The 24,329-nt window shown below is 48.6% G+C and overlaps 1 protein-coding gene across 13 annotated transcripts in view; it reads left to right on the forward strand.

Moving 5' to 3' along the window:
- The window catches only part of ERI3 (ERI1 exoribonuclease family member 3), a 128,877-nt gene that overhangs the window by 23,286 nt on the left and 81,262 nt on the right, over window positions 1-24,329 (forward strand). For 9 of the 13 annotated variants that reach the window (XM_061122121.1, XM_061122125.1, XM_061122119.1 and 6 more), the window contains 4 exons: window positions 9,565-9,681; window positions 16,149-16,208; window positions 20,456-20,547; window positions 23,692-23,754. In XM_061122121.1, the coding sequence (XP_060978104.1) occupies window positions 9,565-9,681; window positions 16,149-16,208; window positions 20,456-20,547; window positions 23,692-23,754 (332 nt within the window). The remainder of the gene's footprint in view (window positions 1-9,564; window positions 9,682-16,148; window positions 16,209-20,455; window positions 20,548-23,691; window positions 23,755-24,329) is intronic. The other 4 variants (XM_061122118.1, XM_061122115.1, XM_061122114.1 and 1 more) reach the window with 3 other exon arrangements.

Genomic DNA, 24,329 nt, shown 5'->3' on the forward strand with positions numbered 1-24,329 from the left:
CCTGATGTCTATAATGAGAGGTCTTCCTTGGAGAGGTATCCAACTCCACTTTTTGATTCATTTGTGTAGAAGGAAGATGTTTTTCTGGAGAGAGTAGTATGATGAGTGCTCTGTGGGTAGTTGATGCCCTGGGTCTTGATCACATTCTTGAAGGGAGCAGGCATTGCCTTGGCAGGAGGACCTCTTGCAAGCTTCCTAACAGAAATGTGTCACCTTGCTCTACACAGTTCTGGGATATGACATGTCAGCTTTTCCACCATGGATCTCTGCAGCCAGGAGAATGAAATGTCTGATGGCAGAAGCCAGGAGTGGTTGGCAGATATAAAGGGCTCACCTGAGGGGCTTGAAAGTGGGCCGAGCAAGGGTTTATTCTAAGAGCCAAGAACCTGGGCTCTGATGTTCTTTGTCAGTATGTCTGTGATAAGGACTTAGTCACACAGATATTCTAGACTATACCTTGGCTAAAATGTGGTCTGAGAACCAGGAGCATCCCCATCCCCTGGGATCTTGTTATAAATACAGAATATCAGGCCCTTGTTGTTCAGTCACTCAGTTGTGTCCGACTCTTTTGTGACCCCATGGACTGTAACCTACCAGGTTTCTCTGTCTATGGGGTTTTCCAGGCAAGAATACTGGAGTGGGTTGCCATTTTCTTCTCCAGGGGATCTTCCCAGACCAGGGATCGAACCCATGTCTCCTGCACTGGTAGGTGAATTCTTTACCACTGAGCCATCTGAGAAGCCCATTATCAGGCCCAGCATTAGATTGAATGTAGTTTGACAAGATGTCAGGTAATTTGAAGTCTGAGAAGCACTGTTCTACTCCACCAGTGGTTCTCAAACTTCAACAAGTCTCGGAATTACCTGGAAGCTTTTTAAAACACAGATTGCTGGGCCCACACTCAGGGTTTCTGATTCAGAAAGTCTGGATTGGAGGCCAGAAACTTGCATTTCTCATAAAGTCCCAGGAGATGGGATTTTATGCTGCCTGTAAGGGACTATGCTTTTAAGTCACTGACCACCTTAGCTTTCTCGTCTATAAAATAGGGCAATGATACCTGCCTGCCTTACAGATATGTGGATTCCTATGAGCCAGTGTGCGAGAGAAGTGTTCAGGCAGCGTGGACAAGATGTTAGTCTGTGTCGCTTGCTTACTGGTCTTTTGAAAATCTGCCGTCACGGCAGCACACGTGTTTCCCTGGCCTGGCTTCTGGCCGTCAGGCACACAGAGGGCAGGGGATCTGTGAAGCCCCCTTGGGGGTGCTGTCTTCTGTGAAGAGACTAGTGGCCCCTGGGACTGTGAGTGGGGCTTACTGTGCACGGTTTCCTGAAGCCCAGCTAGCCTCTCTGGGCTCTTCTCCTAGTTGCCTGGCCAGAGCCCGCTCTCGGCCTGAGTGGGCCTGGTGTGTCTCGATCACCTGTTACTCAGCCCCACCTCTTCACTCCTGGCTAGTGGGTCTTCAGTGCAATATTTGCATTGACTGGAAAAAATGGACTTTGTCAAACCAAGCCTCTGATTCATCTTTTATGTTACGTAACTTTCCCCACCCTATTGGGTGATTAACTGAACAGGCTTTGGCTGTTGCATGTGCCCTGGTGCCAGAATGTGGACTCTCAACCTCCCCTCAAGGTGAGGCGAACCGAGGCAGAGGCTGTTCTGTGAGAAGCAGTATAGCAGAGTGCTTAAGAGCAGGGACTCCAGAAATGGACCCTCTGGATCTGAGTCTGGTGTCCACCACCAGTGTGTGGTGCAGTATGACCTGCCTTGAGTGAGTTACTTGTACTTTGTATGCCTCAGTTGGCATTATTGGCAAAATGGGATTAATAATATTACCAATCTTATAGGACTGTTGGGAGGATAAAATGTAAGAGCTTAGAACTGTGCCTGGCATGTAATAGCTATATGTGTCAGCTCTTGTTAGGAGAATTACTACTAATGTTATTTTGACTCATGGCCTCATAGTAAGCTATTGGGGTACAGCAGGTGGCTGGGAGGCAGGCCCTCCTTCTCTGGGGAGCATAAAGAGAGCCTGCAGGTCCTCTATCAACACGTAGACAGAGCCACGGCATTATCCAAAGAGATTTTTTTCCCTCCATTAGAATGGTGAGTTGAATTTGGCGCCCTTCCACTTCTATGCCCTCCTGTAGGGCTGCCCCTGGGGACCTCTCCTGCACACAACCTGAGATTTGTTTAAATTAATTCCCTGACAAATGTAGGTATACAGGTAGCTACAAAGAAATCATTTGATTGTTTGCTACCCAGAAGGGTCAGCTTCACAGAGGCCACTAATATCAGAAGTTATTTACAATTGAATATCTGAAGATGTTTGAACTGAGGCTGATTCAGAGTCGTGTGTGTGTAGACACCAGCTTGTACACTCCTGGGTGAGGATGTAGTTTCTAAGATTTTTGGTCTCCTTCATTTATTGGTATTATATATTTTTAAAAATTCAGATTTCAGTAAAATCTGAATTATAATTCAGTTTGCACCCTCCCCCCCTGTAAAGAATAGCAGTCTCTATTTTCAGCCTCTTTTCTATATTTTAATTGCTTTGGGGTCTATGGGAATGGGTGAAGACGGACGTGTAGGTGAAAAATCAGCCTTGTGCAGCTTCAATTTTTTACCCTTCCTTGTCCTGAAACTTCGAGCATCAGCTCTCATCTGTCAAAGTGTAAATCAGCAATTAAAACCCAAACAGCCAAATGCCAAAGATGACCTGAAGCACAAAGCAACTGACAAACAAGTCCGGACAAATCGACGGGTAATTTATAAGCTTTGCCCTAAAATCTAATTATTTGGCAATTCGAATTTGCAGCCAGCCAGGGCTCGGCAATAAATTTAACCCGCCATAAATTATTTAGGAGCAGGCTGTGGTGTAAATCAAAACCACGAGTGTTTGTTTAAGAAATAAGCTCCTTGTGCATAAAATGTCTTTTTTTTCTTCCCCCCCAAAGGAGAAACTGTTAAGTCGACTACGGTCCCTTCGTTACCCAGCGCAGCCTGCATGTCTCCCTTCTCTCTCTCAACTTCCTCTCTTCCCTGTGGTCAAGAGGCTCCTTGATCCCTTGGAGAGAAAGGTCTTGCCTTTGCATGAAACTTTTATCCAAAAATCTTTCTCTGGATAAAATCCATGTTTTCACCAGGTACTGCTTTTTCTGCCTTGTTGTGTGATGATGTTGCTTTTGGATTTCATCAAACCTTTCTGTGCAGGAGTGCACACTGTTTGGACTTTGAATCAGTGGGTGGAGAGAAGGCAGATTAGTTGTAAACTGAGGGAATGCCAGTTCCTAGGTTGAGAAGGGGACCATGAAAAATCTGCTCATTTCAGAGAGGACCATAGAATGATTGACTCAAGGCAAAGAAGAATCTGTGCTTTGGAGAAAAGGTCTGTAAGAATGCCACACTATTAAACCCTCTGACCCACTGTCAAAAAATGGCTAACCCGAAGTCCTTCTGCTTAAAATCCTTTTGTTGTTGTGTCTTTGAATATAATCTTATCATGGCAGACACTTTAGCTTAAGGGAGTTTGAATACACTGAAAGCAACCTACACATTTATTCCTTATAATCTACTGATTGTGGATGTGAAATTTCATTTGAAATGCTGTTGCAGTTTTGTCTTCAGTTTATCAAGAGAATCACTGGGGTTCCTACTTAAGCAATTAGAAAGTAGCTGCATTTGAAATCTCTGCTCCAACTGAAACTTCTGCTTAAAAAGATAAAAGACTATTTGCTTGGTGCTTCCTTTTTATCTCTCTGTCTTCCTTCCCCTTTAAAAAACTATTTACAGCTGGCATTTTATTGAGTGAGACAGCAGATACAATAGGTTTGGAACCTTGGGTACTTTGAGAAATCCAAGTTCTAAGGCTTTTGTGCTTAGTTGTCAAGTTGTGGCTAGTTCCCATCCATCATCAGCAGACCAGCTTTTTGGGGTTGTGGTGCTCTGCCCTTGGACAACCTAGTAGTGCAGGTCGCGGTGGACGGTGTAGGGTGACCAGCTGTCCTAATTTTAGCAGATTTCTGCTCCAGGAATCTGTGGTCCCAGGCACACAGAAAACTGGGCCGTTGATGGTTTGTAGCAGTCGAGGGAGGCTGGGAGATGAGAGGCAGGGGATCTGGTAGAAAGTTCTTTGCAGCCTGGCTCTGCCACCTCCCATCTTGTCGTCTTAGGTAGGTCACATTACCTCTCTGGTCCTATGGAAAACTGTGAGAACAGAATTTTCCTGTTAGAGGCATGCTCTTGGTTTCTTGCTTGCCATTTATCAGTCCCTTTATGTGTTTACTTACCAAACGCTGAGAGTGGGGTCTGTGTGCTGGAACAGACCTGGGTGCTAGAGATGCAGAGTGAAGGCTCATAGTTCTCGCCCTCCCTGAGCACAGAGCCAGCACTATGTGTGTCCCTGCAGCTGTAGTGGAGGCTTTTCAGTTGGAATTTTGCAGGACTTTCTGCCTGGATATTTCACATTCATTGCTCTGATAACTCAAGAACAGTCTTTCTTTTTAGGAGATAGAACACTGCGCTCCTTAAAGACCGTCTTTCAGACTAAAAGAATCAGATCTTTCTTGACCCTTCAGATTTTGAGAGCTGTTAGTCCTACTGTCTTTAAGTCTCATTTTCCTCATCTGGAGTCCCAGCTCTGTCCCTTACTAGCAGTGCAACCTTGAGCAAGTGACAACTGCTTTTGGGGTCTTAGTTGTTCTATAAAATAGGCCTAATAGGGATACCCATTTGATGAGTTGTTAGGTAGATTCAATGTCGTCATTCCTGTTGCACATTTAGCAGAGTGTCTGCCACCTCTGGTGGTGGTGTTCAGTCACTCAGTTGTGTCCAACTCTTTGCAACCCCATGAACTGCAGCTTCCCTGTCCTTCACCATATCCTGGAGCTTGTTCAGACCAATGTCAATTGAGTCAGTGATGCCATCCAACCATCTCATCCTCTGTCATCCCCTTGTCCTCCTGCCTTTAATCTTTCCAAGCATCAGGGTCTTTTCTGATGAGTCTGCTCTTCCCATCAGATGGCCAAAGTATTGGAGCTTCAGCATCAGTCCTTCCAGTGAATATTTAAGACTGATTTCCTTTAGGATTGACTGGTTGGATCTCCTTGCAGTCCTAGGGACTCTGAAGCATCTTCTCCAACACCACAGTTCAAAAGCATCAATTCTTCAGGGCTTATCTTTCTTTATGGTCCAACTCTCACATCCATACTTGACTACTAGAAAAACCGTAGCTTTGACTAGAAGGACCTTTGTTGCCAAAGTAATGTCTCTGCTTTCTAATGTGCTGCCTAGGTTTGTCATAGCTTTTCTTCCAAGAAGCAAACGTCTTTTAATTTCATGGCTGCAGTCACCATCTGCAGTGATTTTGAAGCCCAAGAAAATAAAGTCTGTCACTGTTTCCATTGTTTCCCCATCTGTTTGCCATGAAGTGATGGGACTGGATGCCGTGATCTTTGTTTTTTGAATGTTGAGTTTTAAGTCAGCTTTTTCACTCTCCTCTTTCACCTTCAAGAGGCTGTTTAGTTCTTCTTCACTTTCTGCCATAAGGGTGGTGTCCTCTGCGTATCTGAGGTTATTGATATTTTTCCCAGCAATCTTGATTCCAGCTTGTGCTTCATCCAGTCCAGCATTTCACATGATGTACTCTGCGTATAAGTTAAGTGAGCACGGTGACAATATACAGACTTGGCATACTCCTTCCCAATTTGGAACCAATCTGTTGTTCCATGTCCGGTTCTAACTGTCAGCCACATAGTAAATAATAAATGGAAAGAATGAAATGATTCCATCTTGTGTTTGTCTCTGAAAGTGTTGGGGCCAGCTCCTCACTACCCCTTGCCCAGCCTCCCAGCACCTTGGAGAGAGGAGACACATCTCATTGTTTTTGCCTTTGTGTCTACACCCAGCCCCTGCCTAGTGAATAGTAGGTGCTTAATAGTATTGGTTTATGACCTGATGATGACAACAATATGACTTACCTTCCAGGATTAAAAAGGGTAAGTGTATTTAAAAACGTGTATAATAAAAAGCATAACCCTGGGTATGTTGCTCCTTTAAGATACTTCTCACAGTGCATTGTTCATCATTTGCTTTTCTGCTCTCTGGTTCATATACTTCTCAGGCAGACCACATCTTATCTCTAAATCGCACTCCCACACCTGACCAGGGTCCTATACAGAGTAGATGCTCAGGGAGTTTAATTGGATGCAAACATCATACAGAAGTAAGGCATTGTGAAATTACTATTAGGGCTGGAAAAGAGGGCTGTTAAATACAAACCAGTTCTTCTTTGCTTCATGGTGCTGCCTTTACACAAACAGACATCCAGCTGTTCCTTTAAAAAAAAAAAAATTCTTCCAAAGGGAATGAGGAAATTGAGGGAGGGCAAAGGAGGAAGGGCAGAATAACAGGTTCATGATCTGAACAGCTGCCCCTAGAAGCTGGCACTTAGGGACATCTTCATAAGCTTTGGGTGGAATGAATGTGATCAGCCTATAGCTTTGGGGTTCCCTTTCTGATCATTATCAGCTGAAAACGTGTAAAGTGTCTGGCCTACCCCAGGTGTACAGGCTGCAGAGTTTTGTCAGCTGGTACAGAGTGGGACTCCTCTTCCATGAAAGGTCTGTTGAGAACAGTGCTTTGAGGTTCTGGGCTTGTCTGGGCAATATGGAAAGGTTAGAAGTAGCTAAGTGAGGTCCTTTTTGTTCTAACTCCCCAAAGGGTCTTCTATCAGAAGTTCCTCTTTTGCATCTTCCATGGCTCAAAAGAATATGCCAGTGTGTAAGGTTGTTGTTACAATAGTCGGTGGTGGTGCTGAGGTAGGACCCCTGCAAAGTCATGTTCTGAGATTGGGCTTGTTCTTGATCTTGGAGAGAAAGCTTGGCTGATGGCCAAACAACGTTGGAGAGGTGTTTAGGATAGGTCCAATCTGCTGCATGCTGGCCCGCAGACATTTCAGAGGAGTTACCCCTCTTCATATAGAGCCAAGGCTGGCTTGTTCCCCCTCTCTGGGAGGGTGATTTTGAGTGTGAGCACTTAGGTTGGGCTCCATTTCCCCAGGGGTGAGGAAGCCAGTGGCAGGAAGGATTGAGCTGCAGCAGGGAAACCCAAAGGCCAAGTTTTAAGAGTATCTACTGGGAATGCTGACTCGATGCTGGTCAGAGCGGGAGCTGAAGCACTTACTATTTTACAATAAATACTAATAAAATTCTAGATCTATAATAACATTTCAGATCTCTAAAACAAACCATGTGCTTGTAAAAAAGTGGAAAGAGATCAACTTTAAGCCATAAATTCTTGGTAATAGAGGGTTTTTTTTCTATTTATGTTTGATAGATATTTTTGTTTCCAGAGGAATGTCAACTCCTAATTTCATAATGTATCATGGGCTTAAGAAAATTGAATTTAATAAAAGCCAGAGATGAATGGCATCCTTAAAGGTCCCAACACTTGTCTTTATTAGCAGGACAAACTGCAGGTCTCCAAACACTGCTTCTCTCCAAATGAAAGTTTAAATGAAAAGTACAGTTGTGTCACAGGTTAAATTTCATTGTGGGCCCAGCTAACATTGTTAGTGAGGAGCTGGCTGTATTTGTTTCCTTAGACACCAGGGCTGCCAAACCCACCAGGCTATGGACATCTTTCTGTTGGGGAAGTGTTTCTTCTACTTAGTGGCAGAGGAAGGATATCAGAAACGAGCCTCACTCAGATGAGCCCCACCTCAGAGTTAGAGCCTGGAAATATTGGGTATCTGGTTTTTCAAGGGGACCAGTGTGCACTTTGTGTGTGTGTGTGTGTGTGTGTGTGTTTTGTTTTTCAGAGCCAAGCTCTCCTCTCTGGCCTGCTTTGTGGTTCTCTGGGAGGAGAGGCACCACTTGGTTTAAGCAGCAGCCTGGGCCTCCTCTCCGCCCCCCGCCTCTGCCTCAGTCTTAGTTTTTCCACCCTTCCTGTCTCTAGGGGCTCCTGCCAGCTTCCCCATCCTTGGGGCAGCCCAGGGAGCCAGAAGCTTTGAATTTCTCTGTCATGAAATCTGGCTGCCTTGGTTTGGTCTTCAGTCCTGCTATGATCTGTTGGATCAAGATGCTTGAAAAACGAATCCCATAGAGCAGGTGTGTTTGGTGGGGAGACACCAGGCTGCCTTGGAATATCAGGGAGACAGGCCATTTCTTCTTCCGTCTCCCCACTCATCCGTTTCCTGAATGCAGTCAGGTGTCAGCAGCTTCTCTGTTGTTTCTCTGGGCTGTCCCTGGAGAGAACCAATTTACCTTGATTTTAGTGATGCTGGAAAGGTCCTCAGCAGAATGGGCGACCTGGGGAAAGGATGCCACTGGAGCTGACTGCGGGGGCCACTGATTGGGCAAAGCCCCCCTCCTGTCTCTGCAGTGGAGCCCTCTTTCACATGCTAATTTTACTCGGAGGGTTTTGCTTTTATTTATTTTTTTTATTATTTCCTATTTGTCTCTTCCAGATGTTTTCAGGGCAGTTTTTTTTTGTGTGTGTTGTAAACTAATTCCATTCATGTTTTAAAAATTTATGAAAGCGCTAATAAAAATGTCAAAGTGGTAAAAATGTTAGCTTTTCCTCTGCTTTGATTAAATTTTGCAAACTGTTTTTGAATATTAAAAAGCAATAATTTTTTTTATTCTCTCTCCTGGCTTCCCCTCGTCTCTCCAGCGCGTGCGTGTTCTCTCCGGCCCTCTCCCCACTCTCTGGCGTGTTCCTCCCTTCCCAGGAGCGATGTATGAGGCGGGCTGCACAGTCGGCATGCTGCAAGCCTGTTTGCACACCAGGACCTTGGTGCTGTGCATCTCTATTAAGTAACGGAGACAAATTAATCTTAGAGACACCAAACAAATTGTCACTCCTCCTCGTTCTCTTCCATTACGTTCCAGCGGACTGGGAAGGGCTGGCTAAGCGACTGGGTTGTGGGGGGGGCGGTGCTGAGGGGTGAATGTGCTGCCTGAGAGAGAGGTGGGAGGCACTAGCTCTTAATACTCTTACTCAGGTTTCTCCTTCTCTTCAGTATCGTCTTTGGCTCCTTTGACTTTATTGCTCATCTCTCTTTTTTTTTCTTTTTGTAAAAGCTAACGAAACTCATTGGCTCTGTTTAAACTTCATGCACAGAGGTTTGTGCATTAGTCTGATGGCTGTTTATCTATGTGACTGGAGACTTAGGCCCCTTCCAGGGAAGGGACCCGGGCAGGAGGAAGGCGGTTTTCCTTTTAGGGGCTGGAGTGAGCAGACCCCTGCTGGAGAACCAAGGGTGGAGGGAAACCGGGCCGGATGCTCCCACTGTCTCCTTCCCCTTCCCAGAGACAGTAGGGGTGGAGTGTGTCAGTCCCTGGAACCTGTGAGGATGTTAACAGTGGGAGGGTCAGGATTATAACTGAGCTGGCATCTTCTCACTCGAAGTCTTCAGTTTGACCTGGCAGGAGCTAATGAGTCCAAAACACTCACCCATTCTTGATTCGGAATTATTTGAGATGGTTAGTTTATTTTTATGTTTTTAGGTGGTTAGTTTAGAAAAAAACAACTGATTCTTCCTTTTCTGTGCCTTTGCCGTTCCAGGAAATCATCGAGTTCCCCATCCTGAAGCTAAATGGCCGGACCATGGAGATTGAGTCTACCTTTCACATGTATGTCCAGCCCGTAGTCCATCCACAGCTTACTCCCTTCTGTACAGAGGTAAGGGCCCTGGCTAGCGGCAGGCGCTGCTAGGACAGGAGCTTGGGGATCATTGGTGCTCTATACTGGCTGCTTAGGGAAAGCATAGTTCTTCTCAGAGGTTAGGGCAGGTACACATTGGGCCCAGCAGTTGGCTTTTTACAAAGTCTGCCACTCCCCTTGGATCACTGTGGTCATCGGGGAGCCCAGGGAGAGTAGTGATTCACTTTCCAGCTTCCCTGACACTTTCCCTTCCTCGTCATCCCTACCTTTCCTGGTAACTAGGCACTTGGAGTCTAGGAGTGGGGTGGTGGCTCTGGGGTTCAGCTTCTTTTCAGTTCCATTTCCCCTTAGGGTCCTTGGCAGGAGGTGAAGATTTCAGCTTCTTGGTTATATTCAGGCTTTCTTAGCTGTCTGGTGATGTTTTTCTGTGCTTGAATGAAGTGGTGCTCTGTGAAGCATTGATGGAATTTGTGGGAAGCACAGCGCTATCACTAAGGAAAGAGACGGGTAGTCCAAGTGGGGTATGAGGACAGCCTGGCCAAGGCGGAGATGTCTTTATCCTTATCCTAGGCTGCTTCTGTACTTGGCCACCTTGCCAACAGTTTAGTGTGGCCCCATTTTATGGATTGTGAAACTGGGACTGAGATCTTGGTGCTTGCTGGGGGCTCACAAGAGCCATTGGCAGAGAGGAGGTGCCCCGGAAGAGTTTGACTCTCAGGACTGTATGAAGAAGCCTTCTGTGCCTGCTTTTCCCTGTGGTGCATCATGTTACGTGCTCTATGCTGGGGTGGTGGAATCATGGGCCAAGGGTGTGTGGTAGCAGAGATCCTGGGAAAATGTGAAAGCGAGGAGATCAAACCAGTCAATCCTAAAGGAAATCAACCCTGAATATTCATTGGAAGGACTGATGCTGAAGCTGAAGCTCCAGTCCTTTGGCCACCTGATGTGAAAAACTGACTCACTGGAAAGGAAGCTGATGCTGGGAAAAGATTGAGGGCAAGAGGAGAAGGGGGCAGCAGAGGATGAGATAGCATCACTAACTCAATGGACCTGAGTTTGAGCAAACTCTGGGAGATAGTTAAGGATGGGGAATCCCGGCGTGCTGCAGTTCATGGGGTTGCAAGGAGTCGGACATGATTTTGCAACTGAACAGCTAGCATTTGGGGTGAGAGTACGTTAGAGACTTTGTGCTGTCGTCCAGGGACCTGCTTTCTCTATATGAGTGAATCAGGAGGACAGAAGTTCTTGAGTAATCCCCAAACAATCCCTTTGGTATGGAGGGGTTGGGGAAGTGCCTACCTGTGCTGGTTGGGGAGCTCAGTGGTCTCTGATACTGACTTAGCCCAGATATGGGGTCTTGAGCTCCTGGCCTTGATGCCAGTGCCCCAAGTGGGCCTTTTGTTGTAGGCATCCATCTGCCAAGGTGTCTAGTCTCTCAAGCCTTTTGTTGTTCCAACCAATGATGATGAGGCTTACACTGGGGACAACTTTTCTCCCCTCATTCCCCTGGGAATTACCTGTACCACTAGGGGGCGCTAATCTGTCCTGTTTCCCCCTTTGGGGAAAAAATCGTCATTTTAATGATAATGATGAAAATCCCCTTCCTTATGGGAAGGGAAGGGAAGACTTTCACTGAAACTAGCCAGGTTCTTGAGCCCTCCACTGGCCTGAAAGTGTAGTGTCCTCTTATCTTTTTCTTCCTCCTCTCTGTGTGAGGCCTCCCCCTTGGGGCCTCCAGTTCCAGCTCACTGCCTGACGTCGACAGGCAGGCCTAAATTGGGGGAAGCTCGTACTTGTTTAGGGATGGAAAGGAGCATTGCTGGAGCTCAGCTCTGGGCAGGAGTGGACGCTTGAGGATATTGGGAAACTGGTGTTTTTCAGAGCAAAGTTGCTACTGCTTCTCTTTTGAGGGAGGGGAGAAGGGATTGCAAGACTCTGATGAGAGATGTTTCTTTTTTCTGGAAAGTCTCACCGAAGGACACACATACATAATTTGGAGGGTAGTAGGCTTGGTGGCATGGGATCCTCCTTATGAAGCCTGCTCTGAAGTGAGGCTGTGACTGTGCTGTAGGCATGGATTCTGCCATCCTCTCTCAGGCTCCCAGAGCTCAGAACTCTCCCTGGCCTGGTCCCTGACTTTTCATCCAGCCTTCGATCTCCCTGCTTTACCTCCCCCTCACTTTCCTCAGTCCGCCTCTATATGTGATGGTCCTTCTGCCTGGGTGCCTCGCCTGCCCTCCTGCTTGTCCTCCAGCACTCTGCTCAGGGTCACCTTCTCTGGGAAGCCTTCACTGAGCCCAGGCTGGGCCGTACTCAACCCGGCATAGCGTAGTCGGATACATTATACTGCAGTCATTTATCCATCCCCCCACTAGACTGTGAGCTCCTTGATGGCAGAAACTAGATGTGATCCCTGTCGGTCCTATCCTTAGGCCCTGACACCAAGTAAAAATCCATGTTCCTCAAGTGACTGGTGTCAAGGAGTTTTTCCACCACAGCCTGCCTCCCCCAAGACTAGCTGTACTGCTCACTGCTCTTTTGAGTAAGTAACGTCTTCTTTGGAAAACCTCAGGTCATCTAGATATCGCCCTGTCTTCATACTAGATGGATTGTAATGCCAAGGGAGGCATGGACACAGGATGGGGCTGTCCTTCTGAGACCTCATCCAGTCTGGCAGTATGTGCCTTTGTGGACATGGGGGGAGATCTTTCCAACCACAAGGAATCTTTCATTGGTAAGGGTGAAGAACAACCCCAAACCTCCAGATTTTTCTAAGCAGGTCCTCTGGGAGGATTTTCTCTCTTGCACCAGAAGACTTTTTTTAAGAACCCTGGCCAAGTGTGTGCATGCGCAAGCACATGCTTGTATTAGGAGAGAGACAGGCTCAGTGCTGGGCAGTTGGAAGAGGGGTTCTGCCTTGAGTGAATCTGCAGCCTGCATGCAGACACTCTTACTGCTCTGAGGGATGAACATGTCATTAGCCTTCTTGAGGTCCTTTCTTAGTCCCAGTTGATAGGCTGCCTGGAGATGTTCTGACAGAAACAGGATGGGGGTGTGTTTTCTTCCTTCCCAAGCCTATCCCTACCACCTCTAGAATCCACTCCAACTCATTATGTCTCTGCCTCTAGCAGCTGGGCTGCTGCACAGTGCCTGACCATGTGCAGTCCTTTTTGTTACTGTTGTCACTGTGGAGGAAAAAAAAAAAAAACAAACTAGGAAAAAACACCCATTTTGCTAAATGCCAGTAAAGGGCTTTGTCTTGCACCTGTACTTGTAAAGGGTGAGATTTATTGGTCTCTTTGTCTGAGGAGAAAGAGTGGGTCTGATTATCAGATTGCACACCAGAGACAAGTGCTTATGTAATCAACAAACTGTCTTGGTGTCAGAATACGATTGTGCTGGAGATAAACTGTGAAGGGAGAAAGCATTGGATGCTGACATGCTATTGGCAGCGAGCGTCCAGGGCTGCTTCCTATAGTTGCCCGTGTTTACGAACGAGGAAACCCTCTCGTCCCCAGACAGAGCTCTGGTGTGGGTAGCGGATCTCAGTCACCAGTCACGGTATCAGTCAGGGTCAGAAGCCCCTTGCCTTGTGGTTTCTGAGTCTGGGGAAGCGGGAGTTAATCTGTAATCCCTCAGTGAAAGGAGCCACGGAGCACACATTAATCCTTCCTCTCACCTCTCCTGCTTTAAGTGGTTAAGGTCTCTGAGCTCTGTTTAGCCTGTGAGCCCTGGTTCTCGGCTTAATAAATACTTGGCTTTGCTCTAGTACCTTTCATTGTGAGGATGTGAAAGCTTTTTACAAACATATATTAACCCAAGTGGGAATGGGCTTAAACAGCAGCGTGAAAGATTTAGGTTAGGCCTATGGTATAACTTCCCAGTATATATTTTATTATATTTACTCTCTTCCTCACAGTTTCTGGTATGTCTTATAGGTTGTTGGTATCAGGTACGGGGAATGACTTCTTAAATTTCACCCTCCACCATCTTCATCGAGTGCCTTGACTGAACTGATCAAATGTGGTCCATTGTTGGAGGCATTAATATAGGGGAGCGAGGCCCATTCCTGAAACGATCTCACGCCCCTGTGTCTCTGGGGGTTGAGTTCAAGTCCCGTAGCTGTAAGCTGTAAGCCATGCCTTGGACCACAGGTGGTTTGGGAAGCATAGAGAGAGGGAGGGAGCCAAGCTCGCTAGGCTCCTCCCAGGCTGATGATTCTGGGATTGCTGACCACTGCAGGGGAGTGTAAGAAAGCCCTAGAATCCTGGAGGCCATCTGCACCCCCACGTTGGTCTCCTGTGTAAGAGGGATTTTCTGAAAGCTCTTCAGAGTTCATCTGAGTGACCCTTGGTGGGAGCCCAGAGGAGGAGACCTAACCTTGCCCCAGGAAACTCAGACTGGACACGAGCCTGTGTGCAGACCCTGGGGCTTTCCCTGACAAGTGGCTGTGCGCCCTCTTTTCCAGGATTGTCCTGATCCAAAGCCCCAGCGCCAGGCTTAGGGATGGACTCGGCCCTAGGAGAGCCTAGCAGGAGAGAAGCTGGGCGAGAAAGGGCAGCAGTGGGTGCAACCAGTCATCTGGCTGTGGGACCTGGAGTTGGCAACAGGCCTCCCCCAGACCCTGCTGAGAGAAAACACAGGGCCCTGCCTGCTCCGTGTGGCTCTGGGTGCCGACTGGACTGGGCCAGGACTGGGCTGCCAGGAAGCACTCAGATTCCACAATGGCAGGGTTGCCATGCTTTTCTTTGCTGCTGGATCCCTGCTTGCTTGAGTGGGGCCCCGCCTCTGCAGCAATAGATGCTGACTGAATGAAAGACGTCTCTGCACTCCACGATGAAAGCTGCAAACCTGGGGCCCTTCCCCGTCCCCACCCGCGCCCTCAGGGGCCACCTTTTCTTCTCTTTGGCTCAGGCCCTCCCTCTGCTGGGCAGTTCTTTGGTCTTCCGAGCAAGGAAAGGGTGTGGAAGTGCCAGCCGGGTGGGCATGCTGTGGGTTAAAGCCTCGCGAAACAACAGTGTAGTTAATCTTTCTAATTTATTTTCCTTTTAGACCATGGGAAGTCTGTAGGCAGCAGCTGTTACCCAATTAAAATACAGATTAATATAAAAACAGTTTCTGGAATATAAAATAGAGTGGCTGTGTCCTTACACTTCCTTAAAATACCACCTAATAATGACTTGATGAACTACAGAAACCCACCTAGAGGAACTCAGCGTTCTTAAAATGAAAATTTCTTCCCTAAAAGGTGTGTATTACCATTCCGTGTAAGTCGCTATGAGAAAATAACCTTACCTCTTAGAGCCAGCGGTTTTTGTGAGTTGGGTATTTGGTATTCATTACACATAATTATAGTTTAATTGGAGTTTAATCCCCACCCCCCACACTTAAAAAAAAAGAAAAGTTTCTAAGCAGGCCTGAGATGCTACTCTGTGTGGAAGTGGCCGGGGGCATGCCGGCCACGGTGATTTCCAGCTGGGTCCATGTCTGTGCAGGGGCCTCCTGCCGCAGGCCCTGCAGGCAGCCTCTCTAGTCTGCACTTGAGGGATATTTTCCACTTCAAAATAAAGCAGACCAAAGCACCAAGCTGGTTTGAACCTAGGCCTGACCTGGGTGGAACAGAGGCCCTTGAGTGAGAAGTCCTCTAGACTGGGTTTGAAGGCTTTTTCCTCTGCTAAAGGTGCCGGTTTCCTGTTTGGCCAGCCAGTATCGAAGGCCCAGGTATGCAGGGTGAAGGGTGGATGCCTGGGGGCACCCTTGCCCTTCACTGGTGCAGAGGGGGAAGTGCTGGACACTGAGGCTCAGAGAAAGGGGGACTTGGAACTAGAGGTGCTGGTCCCAGGTGGGGGCATTCCCTGAGTTCTGCAGGAACTCCTAAGGAGCCTGGAGGTGAATTTACTTGGGCTTCCCGGGTAGCTCAACTGCTAAAGAATCAGCCTGCAATGCAGGAGACCCTGGTTCGATCCCTGGGTTGGAAAGATCCCTCAGCCTACATGAAAACTAAAGCCTTGATAGCTTCCCTGGTGGCTCAGATGGTAAAGAATCTGCCTGCAATGTGGGAGACCTGGGTTTGATCCCTGGGTTGGGAAGACTCCCTGGAGGAGGGCATGGCAGCCCACTTCATTATTCTTGCCTGGAGAATCCCCATGGACAGAGGAGCCTGGAGGACTACTAGCACAGTAATTCGGGAGGGGTTATTGTACCTACTGAATACAAAAGATGTGTAAAATCAGATTTTCTGCAAAATGAAAGCTGAAAACAGATCTGAGACCCAGCCCGTCCTCCCTATGTGGATATGCATCCCCATCTTGGGGCAGGAAGTTGTGGGGGAACGTGATCCCCAAGGCTTCTGTCAGGTTTGGAGCCTACAGCTGTGCAGGTCAGAGGCTTTACTGTAGAAGGAGGAAAACAGAAAAGACTCCAGTCCAGCTTTGAGTCCCTGCGTCCCCAGTTTCCACCCATAGGCTATTTCTCTTTCCTTTCAGCTCACCGGGATTATTCAAGCCATGGTGGATGGTCAGCCAAGCCTGCAGCAAGTGCTGGAGGTAGGTTGAGTGACCTTTAATTCCTGACCTCTGACCCCTTCCTGCCTCCTTCCTCTCCCTCCCCTCCTGAGAATGTAGCCATGTAATTTGACTATGATTATGGCTTGATTAGAATAACATTTGCTGTCACATCAGTGACATGCTGTTGAGAGTATTGAACCATTGATCTGTCATCTCCAGCTGTTCCCGTCAGGGTTACTGACAAGATGTCCGTGCGCCCCCGGGAGTCGGTGGAGGCCCCGCCTGCTCGCAGCCCGAGGCTGTTGCTGGCTGTTGGCTCCGGTGACTCGGGCAGCCTGCGCCGGGCAGCTGGGAACAGGGGAGCCGAGCTGCGGCACTGCGGGCGGCCCCGGGGACTGGAGGTGTTTTTGTTTAGCTTTAGTGTTGGCTTCTTGTGGCATGTGAGCACTTCATTAACTCACCCAGAACTCCCCATTGATGGCTTTTGTTTGCTGTCAGCTCCTCCAGGAGGTGCGGCCGGCCTGCCTGCCCCACTGCAGCTTGCCGCTGGATGTGTTGTGCCTGTCAGGGGTGCGGAGGCTGCACTGGGTAATGATTCCTAATCAGAATAATTACAACAATTGCCTATGTGAGGAAAATCAAATTAAAGGCTTTAGAACCCTTGGCAGAGACCACACTTCTGGGATGTTCTCCTCGGGGAGCTGGAAAAGGTTAAGATGCTGCTTCTTGTGCTCCAGCCTGAGGGAATCGGGAAGCTGTGCTTGGCCTCAGCTCATCTCCCACCCCCGCTGACCTGGGGTTTTCAGAGAGGGAGAGAGCCCCCCCCGCCCCCCGCAACTTCTTCTCTAGGGGGAGGGGAGAAAAAGCCTGTGGATCGCATTAGATGCTTTATTTATCCTTGAGAGCAATAAGCCCAAAGCTCTGCCCCGATCACAGGGGCAAGCCGAGTGTCTGGGAGGATAGCAGAGCACACCTTCCCTGGAAGGAATCCGCCTGGAGGAAGTAGGGTGGTGATGGGAGAGGGAGGAAAATCTCCTTCTTGAGCCCAGAGGGCCTGTCCCTTGGGGGAGAGAAATGCAGACTGAGTTTCCTGGGGCTCTTCAGGGTGGAACTAGGGCCAGAGAGACAGGTCTAGGCTCACTCAGTGGCCAGGTGTGTTCCCGGTCCCAGGGAGCATGCAGGCCCAGGCTCTGTGGCTGGTCAGGCTCTTGAAGGATTGGGAGAAGATGAGCTCTGAGGTGTTTCCCAGCCCCACTGACCCTCTTCTTGGGTGGGGAGATTCACCCCTATGACTAAGGGGTATCCTCAGCCTGGACTGCTCTCTCCAAGACCAGACTCAAGGAGAAAGAGGGGACCCTTCCATCCCTATCTTCCAGCTAGCTTCCCAGAGCGAGGCCAGGGGACAGGCAGCTTTTCCCTGGAGTGTCTCTGGCTGGGATCTTGGGAGGAAGATGCTTTTTCTGGGCCAGCACCAAACCAGGGCTGTCGAGGTTATGGAGTTTTCTCCCGAGAGGTGCTGGTTGAGGGGGAGATTGGTCTTCAGGAGGCTTTCTCCTGCTGACCCCGAGCCAACCCTGAAGCAGGGTGCTCAAAGGAGTCTGAGTTTCACTCAGTCTCAGTGTACTTTGTGGGTGAAGAGGGGAGATTGCTGGCATTGAGGGAGTCTTGGGAGGGGTTGAGGAGACCAGACTGGGCTCCGCTTTTTCCCATGAGCCCTGAGCTGGTTAAAGAGCTGAGGAGCTAGTTCTCATCCTAACTAAGGCCCTGAACAGATGGCCGGATGGGTGTTCGTTCAACACATTTGTTCTTAGCCGGTCTCGGATTGGGCTTCTCTACACCTTCAGTAGCCGATAAGGCTGGCTACTGCGGGTTGTGTTGGTGGTCCCTCCAGCCATCTCTCCATTCAAACAGAGAAGGGAAGGAAAAGGACAGGCCTGATTCCAAACACATGACTTCCCTGGACAGCCTCGTAGCAGAAGCTGCTCACTGAATACCTGCTGCATGAGTGAATGGCCTTGGCCCTAAGCTTCCGAGGAGCAGTGAGTGCTTCCCATGGTAGAGGCCTGGTCTTGCTGGGAGTTGCCTCCTGACAGTCCTGTCCTGTCCTGCTCTCTTTTCCAGGACCACTGTGCAGGAGTTGGGGCGTTGGGGAACCCCCTAGCAGGTGGGGCACTTACCTTGGGGATTTAAGGCCAGTGAACCGGAGCGAGATTAGCTGACTTAGGGAGCTCCAGGTTTGCCTTACCTCTTTTCTTACGTAATGTCTACCTAATTTTCTTTAGGTGACCCTAGGGAAAGGATGCATGTGTGCATGCATGTGTGTGTGTGCGTGTGTGTCTGTGCAAGGGCTGGGGCCAGAGTGGCCCGGGAGACAAACATTCAGCAGTGGAAGGTCCTGAATTTAGCTGCTGGGGAGACCCTTGCACTGAAGAGGATGCTCTGGGGTGCAGACTGTGAAGAGGGTTGCAGAGTCTGGCCCTGATGTCCCAGGAAGTAGGGCTGCCGCAGCCATGAAACTGGATGGGACCCTTGACCCTGCTCCAGGACTGCTTCAGCTGGGCCAGACCTCCAGAACCTCTGAGGATCCAGGAAGCCCAGGGTTATCATGGGCTGTCCATTATCTGCTGGGTACACAAGGCCTTCACAGTCTGGCCTCACCTAGTCCCCCCGCCTCAGTTCCTGCCCTTCCTTTTAGTCACTGCAGAACTCCAGTCACATTACTTCTTACTCATGTCTCAATCAAGAGATGAAGAAGGGACTGTGCTGGGTTAGGGACCAGGACAGTGACTGAGACACCCGAGAGCCCCCGCCTTCATGGTGCTGGTAGTCCGGTGGGAGAGGCAGACGTTACACAGACAGTTGCTTCTCAGATGTGGAATGTCTGTGCCTTCGCCTCCTGTCCTATGTTCCAAGCTGTCAGGCACACTCAGCCACCCAGCCGTTAGTTCAGCCATCTTTATGCAGCCTTTCTGATGCCTTTCTCTGTGAAAGGTGGGGCTGGCCTCTGCCTCTTCTTGGTCCAGTGGCATCCTGGGTGCTTCTCCATTGATGCCTCTGTTATATTGTATTAAGATGATCTGTCTTCCTCCCCTTCCTAGCCTACTGTCTATTTTTAGGTTGGCACTTAATCCATTATCACATATAATTCACAAAACAACCCTGTAAGGTTAGTCATCTTTCCTCGTTTTATAGATGAAGGAAACTGAAGTTCAGAGGGGTTAAATGACTTTTAAATGACTTCCCATCAATGACACAGCCAGGATACGGAAGAGCCAAGGTTAGAACCCAGATGTGTCTGATTTTTCAATCCTGAGTTTCTAACGACTGTGCGATATAGCCTTTAAAAATAATCCCCCTGTGTGAGTGGCACAGCGGTGTGATCTGCTGCACTCTTGCCCCATGCCCGGGATCTTCTGAAAAGTAGGCACTGCTTCGTGAATGCTTTATGATAATTCTCTCGTTATATACTGATTTTAGTATTTGTACTTGCAGTGTGAGTGCAAATAATAAAACGGATCCAAGGGATGAAGGGGAAGAAAGACTTAAAGTGTGTTTAGGAGCAGTTTCTTTCCCTGTCTAGCAATTGAGCTCAGCCTTCAAAAGATTCTGTTGAAATTTGAATCCCCAACCAGGAGGAGAAAAATACAGATTCTGGGGCCAGTTGATGAACTTCTAGCGACTGGAGCAGGCTGTGCTCTCCCAGTTGTCAGAATGGGGCTACAGCCTGGCAGAGGAGCCTCTTCTGCTAGCCTCTTGGTGAAAATTAACTTGACCTTCATTTGGAGAATAAGTAAATTAATACATTTGGTTAGTAAACATTTGGTGGGAGGGTGGAATGACTAAACAAGCGAACGATCTTATAGAGTTCCCTGCTTGGGGGCCTCTTTCCAGCCTGTTCTCGTGGCCCAGGCCAGCCTGTGTCTGTGCTAGGCAGTACCTTTGTTTGAGGACCAGAGGAATTTGGACTGACTGACTGGCTTCTGTCCTTATCCTGTCCAGGGTGGGCTGCCAGGCACTGGGAGAGTGGAGAGGCTCCCTGCCCCCTGCCCACCCCTCCAGCACTTGGGCTTGTGGGATCTGCCTGCAGGGATCATCCTGCAAGGGCCTCCATAGTTCTGAGCCAAGGCTGAGAGCCCAGAGTGGGGCTGTGGTAGGATAAGATTACAGTTTTCTCCTGCTCTGATTACAAGCAGCTTATCTGCGTTTCACTGTTGTGGCTCTTCAGAGACTCAGGAAAAAAAAAAAAAAAAGGAAAATCTCATCTGTTCTTGTTGTGTACTTTTCAGAGGGTCGATGAGTGGATGGCGAAGGAAGGCCTCCTAGATCCAAACGTCAAGTCAATTTTTGTCACCTGTGGAGACTGGGACTTAAAAGTCATGTGAGTATGAGCAGGACTCCTTCGCTGACAGGGCTTGGAACCTGCGGGACCAGGTTTTGCCTTTCACAGTCTCAAATGTCCAAACCCACAGGGCAGCTGGGTCAGGCAATCCTTGGGTCTGGGGGCTGGCTGGGCAGAACGAGGGCTGGGAGCTCTGCCTTCTGCCTCTGGATGGACCTTTCCCGCCCTGCTGTTGCCTTCTTACCTGTGCTTGGGGAGCTCTTCCTATTGTGGGCTACATGTTACTGCACTGAAGGAAAGGAGTTAAAAGAGGGTCTTTAATTTTCTTCTAAACCAAGCACACAGTATTTACTGTTCTAAATGCTTTAGAAATAGTAACTTGTTTACTAACCCTTGGGACTCTTATTATTCCTGTTTTACAGATGAAGACATTCAGGCACAGAGAGGTTAAGTATCTTGCCCAGGGACACACAGAGCCAGAATTAAGGCCCACGCAATCTGGCTCCAGGGTCCATCCTCCTAACCATGATGCTATGTTAGGCTCCCAGGTGGGATGCGAGGCCCTGATGGTCCCACAGAGAGCCCCGTGTGAGGGTGGGAGAGGGATGCTGCTGCCAGGTCACCAGCCACCTCTTTCCTCCCTCGTCCCCGCTGCTTTTTCTCCTTTGTCTCCTGATCCTGCCCCAGTTCTGGGAGACTTAGCTGGTTCCTTTGCTGGGCTGACACTTCTGCCTTTTGTCTACCCTCATGGATACTTGGCTTCAGAAAGTCCCCGGGGAACGAAAGCAGGGCGGAGGTGGCGGGGTGGGCACTGTTTGCTGAGGATTGATAGGATCCATACCTCTGTGTTCTTTGTGACTGCAGGCAGCAACGAGCATTGTGTGTGTGTATGTGTGTGAGTTTTTGAGCATAGGATGGGGTATTGGTGGGGGTGGGGAGTCGTGGCTCTGGAGTGACATTTCCAATTCAGGCATTATTTTCTCACCAAGATCCTTTTTATGCCTTTTGGATGTTGGGCATTGAGGTGAAGTTCTGCACCCGGGTGGTTGTCCAGCCTGTTATTGGACCCAACCCTCTAGGTGAGGCGGGAGGAAGAGCAAACCCAGATCACATACTCGCCCGCACATCTGTCTCCCCCAGGCCTTGGATCATGTGTGCACGCTGACTGCATACCACACGCTCCAGAGCTCCCGATGACACTCATTGTTGGGGAAATTATAGGGGCTGTGCCTGGAGGCAGAGCTGAGTCAGGGGAGGGTTCCAAGGAGAAGGTGAGGCGGAAGAATGCTGTTGCTCTGGTTTACAGTGTTCGGTATCCTGGGCAGCTCTGAGCACTCAAGTGAGAAGGGACTCCACAGGAGAAGCTATCCGGGATGGGGCAGGGTTCAGGCTGACACCCAGGGTTCTGGGGCTCGTGTGGTCCAGGCCAGAGGCCTGGTTTCTCTAGTTAGCTGAGATTGCTGCTCTCCCAGTGGCTTTCTCTCTTTGGCATGTTCGTGTCCCAAACACCCAGTTTCAGCATCCTCTGTGATGGGGTGAATGGCGTGTGCTTATATGCGTATGTGAGCGCTTTCCTGCGCATGATGTTGGGGACTATCTGGCTGGGCCTCCGAAGCTTGGGGTCGGTTTCTCCTTGACGAGGAGAGGGGATGGCTGGCATTGGAGGCCTTGGCATGGTGGGCCCTGGACAAATTTGGTGACTCAGGAGGCTGCTTTGCATCTTGATGGAACTGATGTCATCAAGAAGCGGGATCAGGCTGGGGAGTCTGAGCACATGTAAAAGGAAAATCACATGTTAATGAGCACTGTTTCTGGGTTACTCTTTTCCTTTACCTCCTGGAGAGAATCTGTTTCACTTTTTTATTTTAACTACTAAGGGAGTGAGGGAAAAAAGGAAAACGTGAAAATGACAGCTAACATCAATTTCAAGAACTACATTTTATGTTTCTGATCTTATTTCTTAGTTGATATTTCTGTTATAGCATTACTACTCTATGATGCCAAAAGAATTTCATTAAATGGAAGAAATTAGATCAGTTGGAAATGAAGGCAAAACAACCAGTTAGATTGGCAGAATCTTAAAATCCTTAACTTGTTTAGGCACGGAAGGTTGAAGTGTGTTCCCCCAACTTAAGTGCCAGGGCCTCTAAGAAGGCCAACAAATATAGACACCATCTTTGCTCTCGAGGTAGCTCATGGTACAAGCAAGGGGCAAGCGTATAAAAAGGAAAGGAAAAGAGTGATACATTTATAACAAATCAGGAATAAGAAATTAAGGGACCAAATACAAACAATACTCCCTTTTGAAAGTGGCGGTGACTGTAATAAAGTGCAATTAAAAAAAATGTTAATGAGCACATACCACATGTCTCTCAGTCCTCCTACCTGTCCTCTTGGGTAGGAGGTGGTGTCTCTCTTTTATAGATGAGAAAACAAAGCCAAATTAAAACCCGAGGCTCAAATTGGTAGACCCAGCTAGGCATAATAGAATTCTTAAGGCCACATAGCTTCCAAAAGAGATGACTGGGGCAGACTTTGGCGGGTGGTTTGGGTCTGGCTCGTTAAGGCCAGCCAAGCTCTGAAAGCGAGAGTGCAAGGAGGAGTCAGATGTCTGGTGGCAGGGGTGGAGGGAGGAGAGCTCTGTGGCAGCCTTTTCGAAGCAGGATTCCGCATAACTGCTGGGAAGGCTCTTAATTAAATGTGTAACAAAATAAAAACAGCCAGAGAGGAAACCTAAGTAGTGCTGCGTGACGGTGCACAGCTTCTCTGTGTTCCGGGAGCCTCTTGTCAGATGGCTCTCGTCAGAAGCATCACCTTCTCACATGCCTGGTAAAGCCTGCTGATGAGCCTGACAGGGGTGGTGTTAAACTGACCTAACAACTTGTTAGTATGTGGCTCACTTCTTGATTTGACATCTATTTTCAAATTTAACTAAGTCTAAGGAACTCAGCAAATATTTTCATTTCCCACTCTAGTCTCTCCGAGCCATGACTCCCTCTCATTGCTGTTCCCCACCCCCACCACCTCCCTCTTCCTGCAGCCAGCTTCACATCATTTTTGTTGGAAAGGGCATGATTAGTGCAGCACTGAGAAATGCGGACTGAAGTGGCAGTGGAAATCCCACTGGGGAAAAGAAATCTCCCCCCATCCTGACAGATTAATTTTGTGTCCATCTTTTGTCAGCCTGAATGGGGCGATACTCAAGTTTACGTGGGCTTTGATGCTGTCGTCACAGATTCCGCTCAGGTGGGTTTTAATACAGTGGGTGCAGATTTCATTTTCCTTCTAAACGTTTTTAAGAAACGACACTTGTGGTTTTGGCTCTTGGTCAGCTTGCCTTCCCCACCTGACCTACCTTTCCTTTGCCTTACCTGTTTCTTGAAGCTCCTTGTAGAGTTTAGTGTTCTTTCACCAATATTCTCTCTCCTCCGCTTATCTTATCTCTGTATTGTCTCTGTAAAGGGCTTCCGTCTTTGGCATGGTGGGAGGATAGGGAAGATGCAAAGTGAGGATGGATACCTGCACAGGTGCTGCCTTTGAGGAACTTACCTTTTTGCCTGTAGTTTGGAGACCTGGGTTTGCCAGCTGAACAGCACAGGTGGCTTAGAAGCTAGGCCACAGGGTTTCCCAGTGGCATGTGGGTTTAAGAAGAGGAGCAGATCAGGAGGACTGGGGGTTGTGGAGTGGGCTGGGGGATAAGAAGAACTGATATGAGGGTGGACCTGGTCCTCCGTGCCTCAGGGGAAGAGGCCCTTTGGAGGAGAGGGTCAGGATTATCAGACCCCACTGTAGAGGAGCAGGGTCCAGGGGTCCACTCTGAG

The sequence above is a fragment of the Dama dama genome, chromosome 20 (genome assembly GCF_033118175.1).
Source record: "Dama dama isolate Ldn47 chromosome 20, ASM3311817v1, whole genome shotgun sequence".
NCBI classification, from domain to species: Eukaryota; Metazoa; Chordata; class Mammalia; order Artiodactyla; family Cervidae; genus Dama; species Dama dama.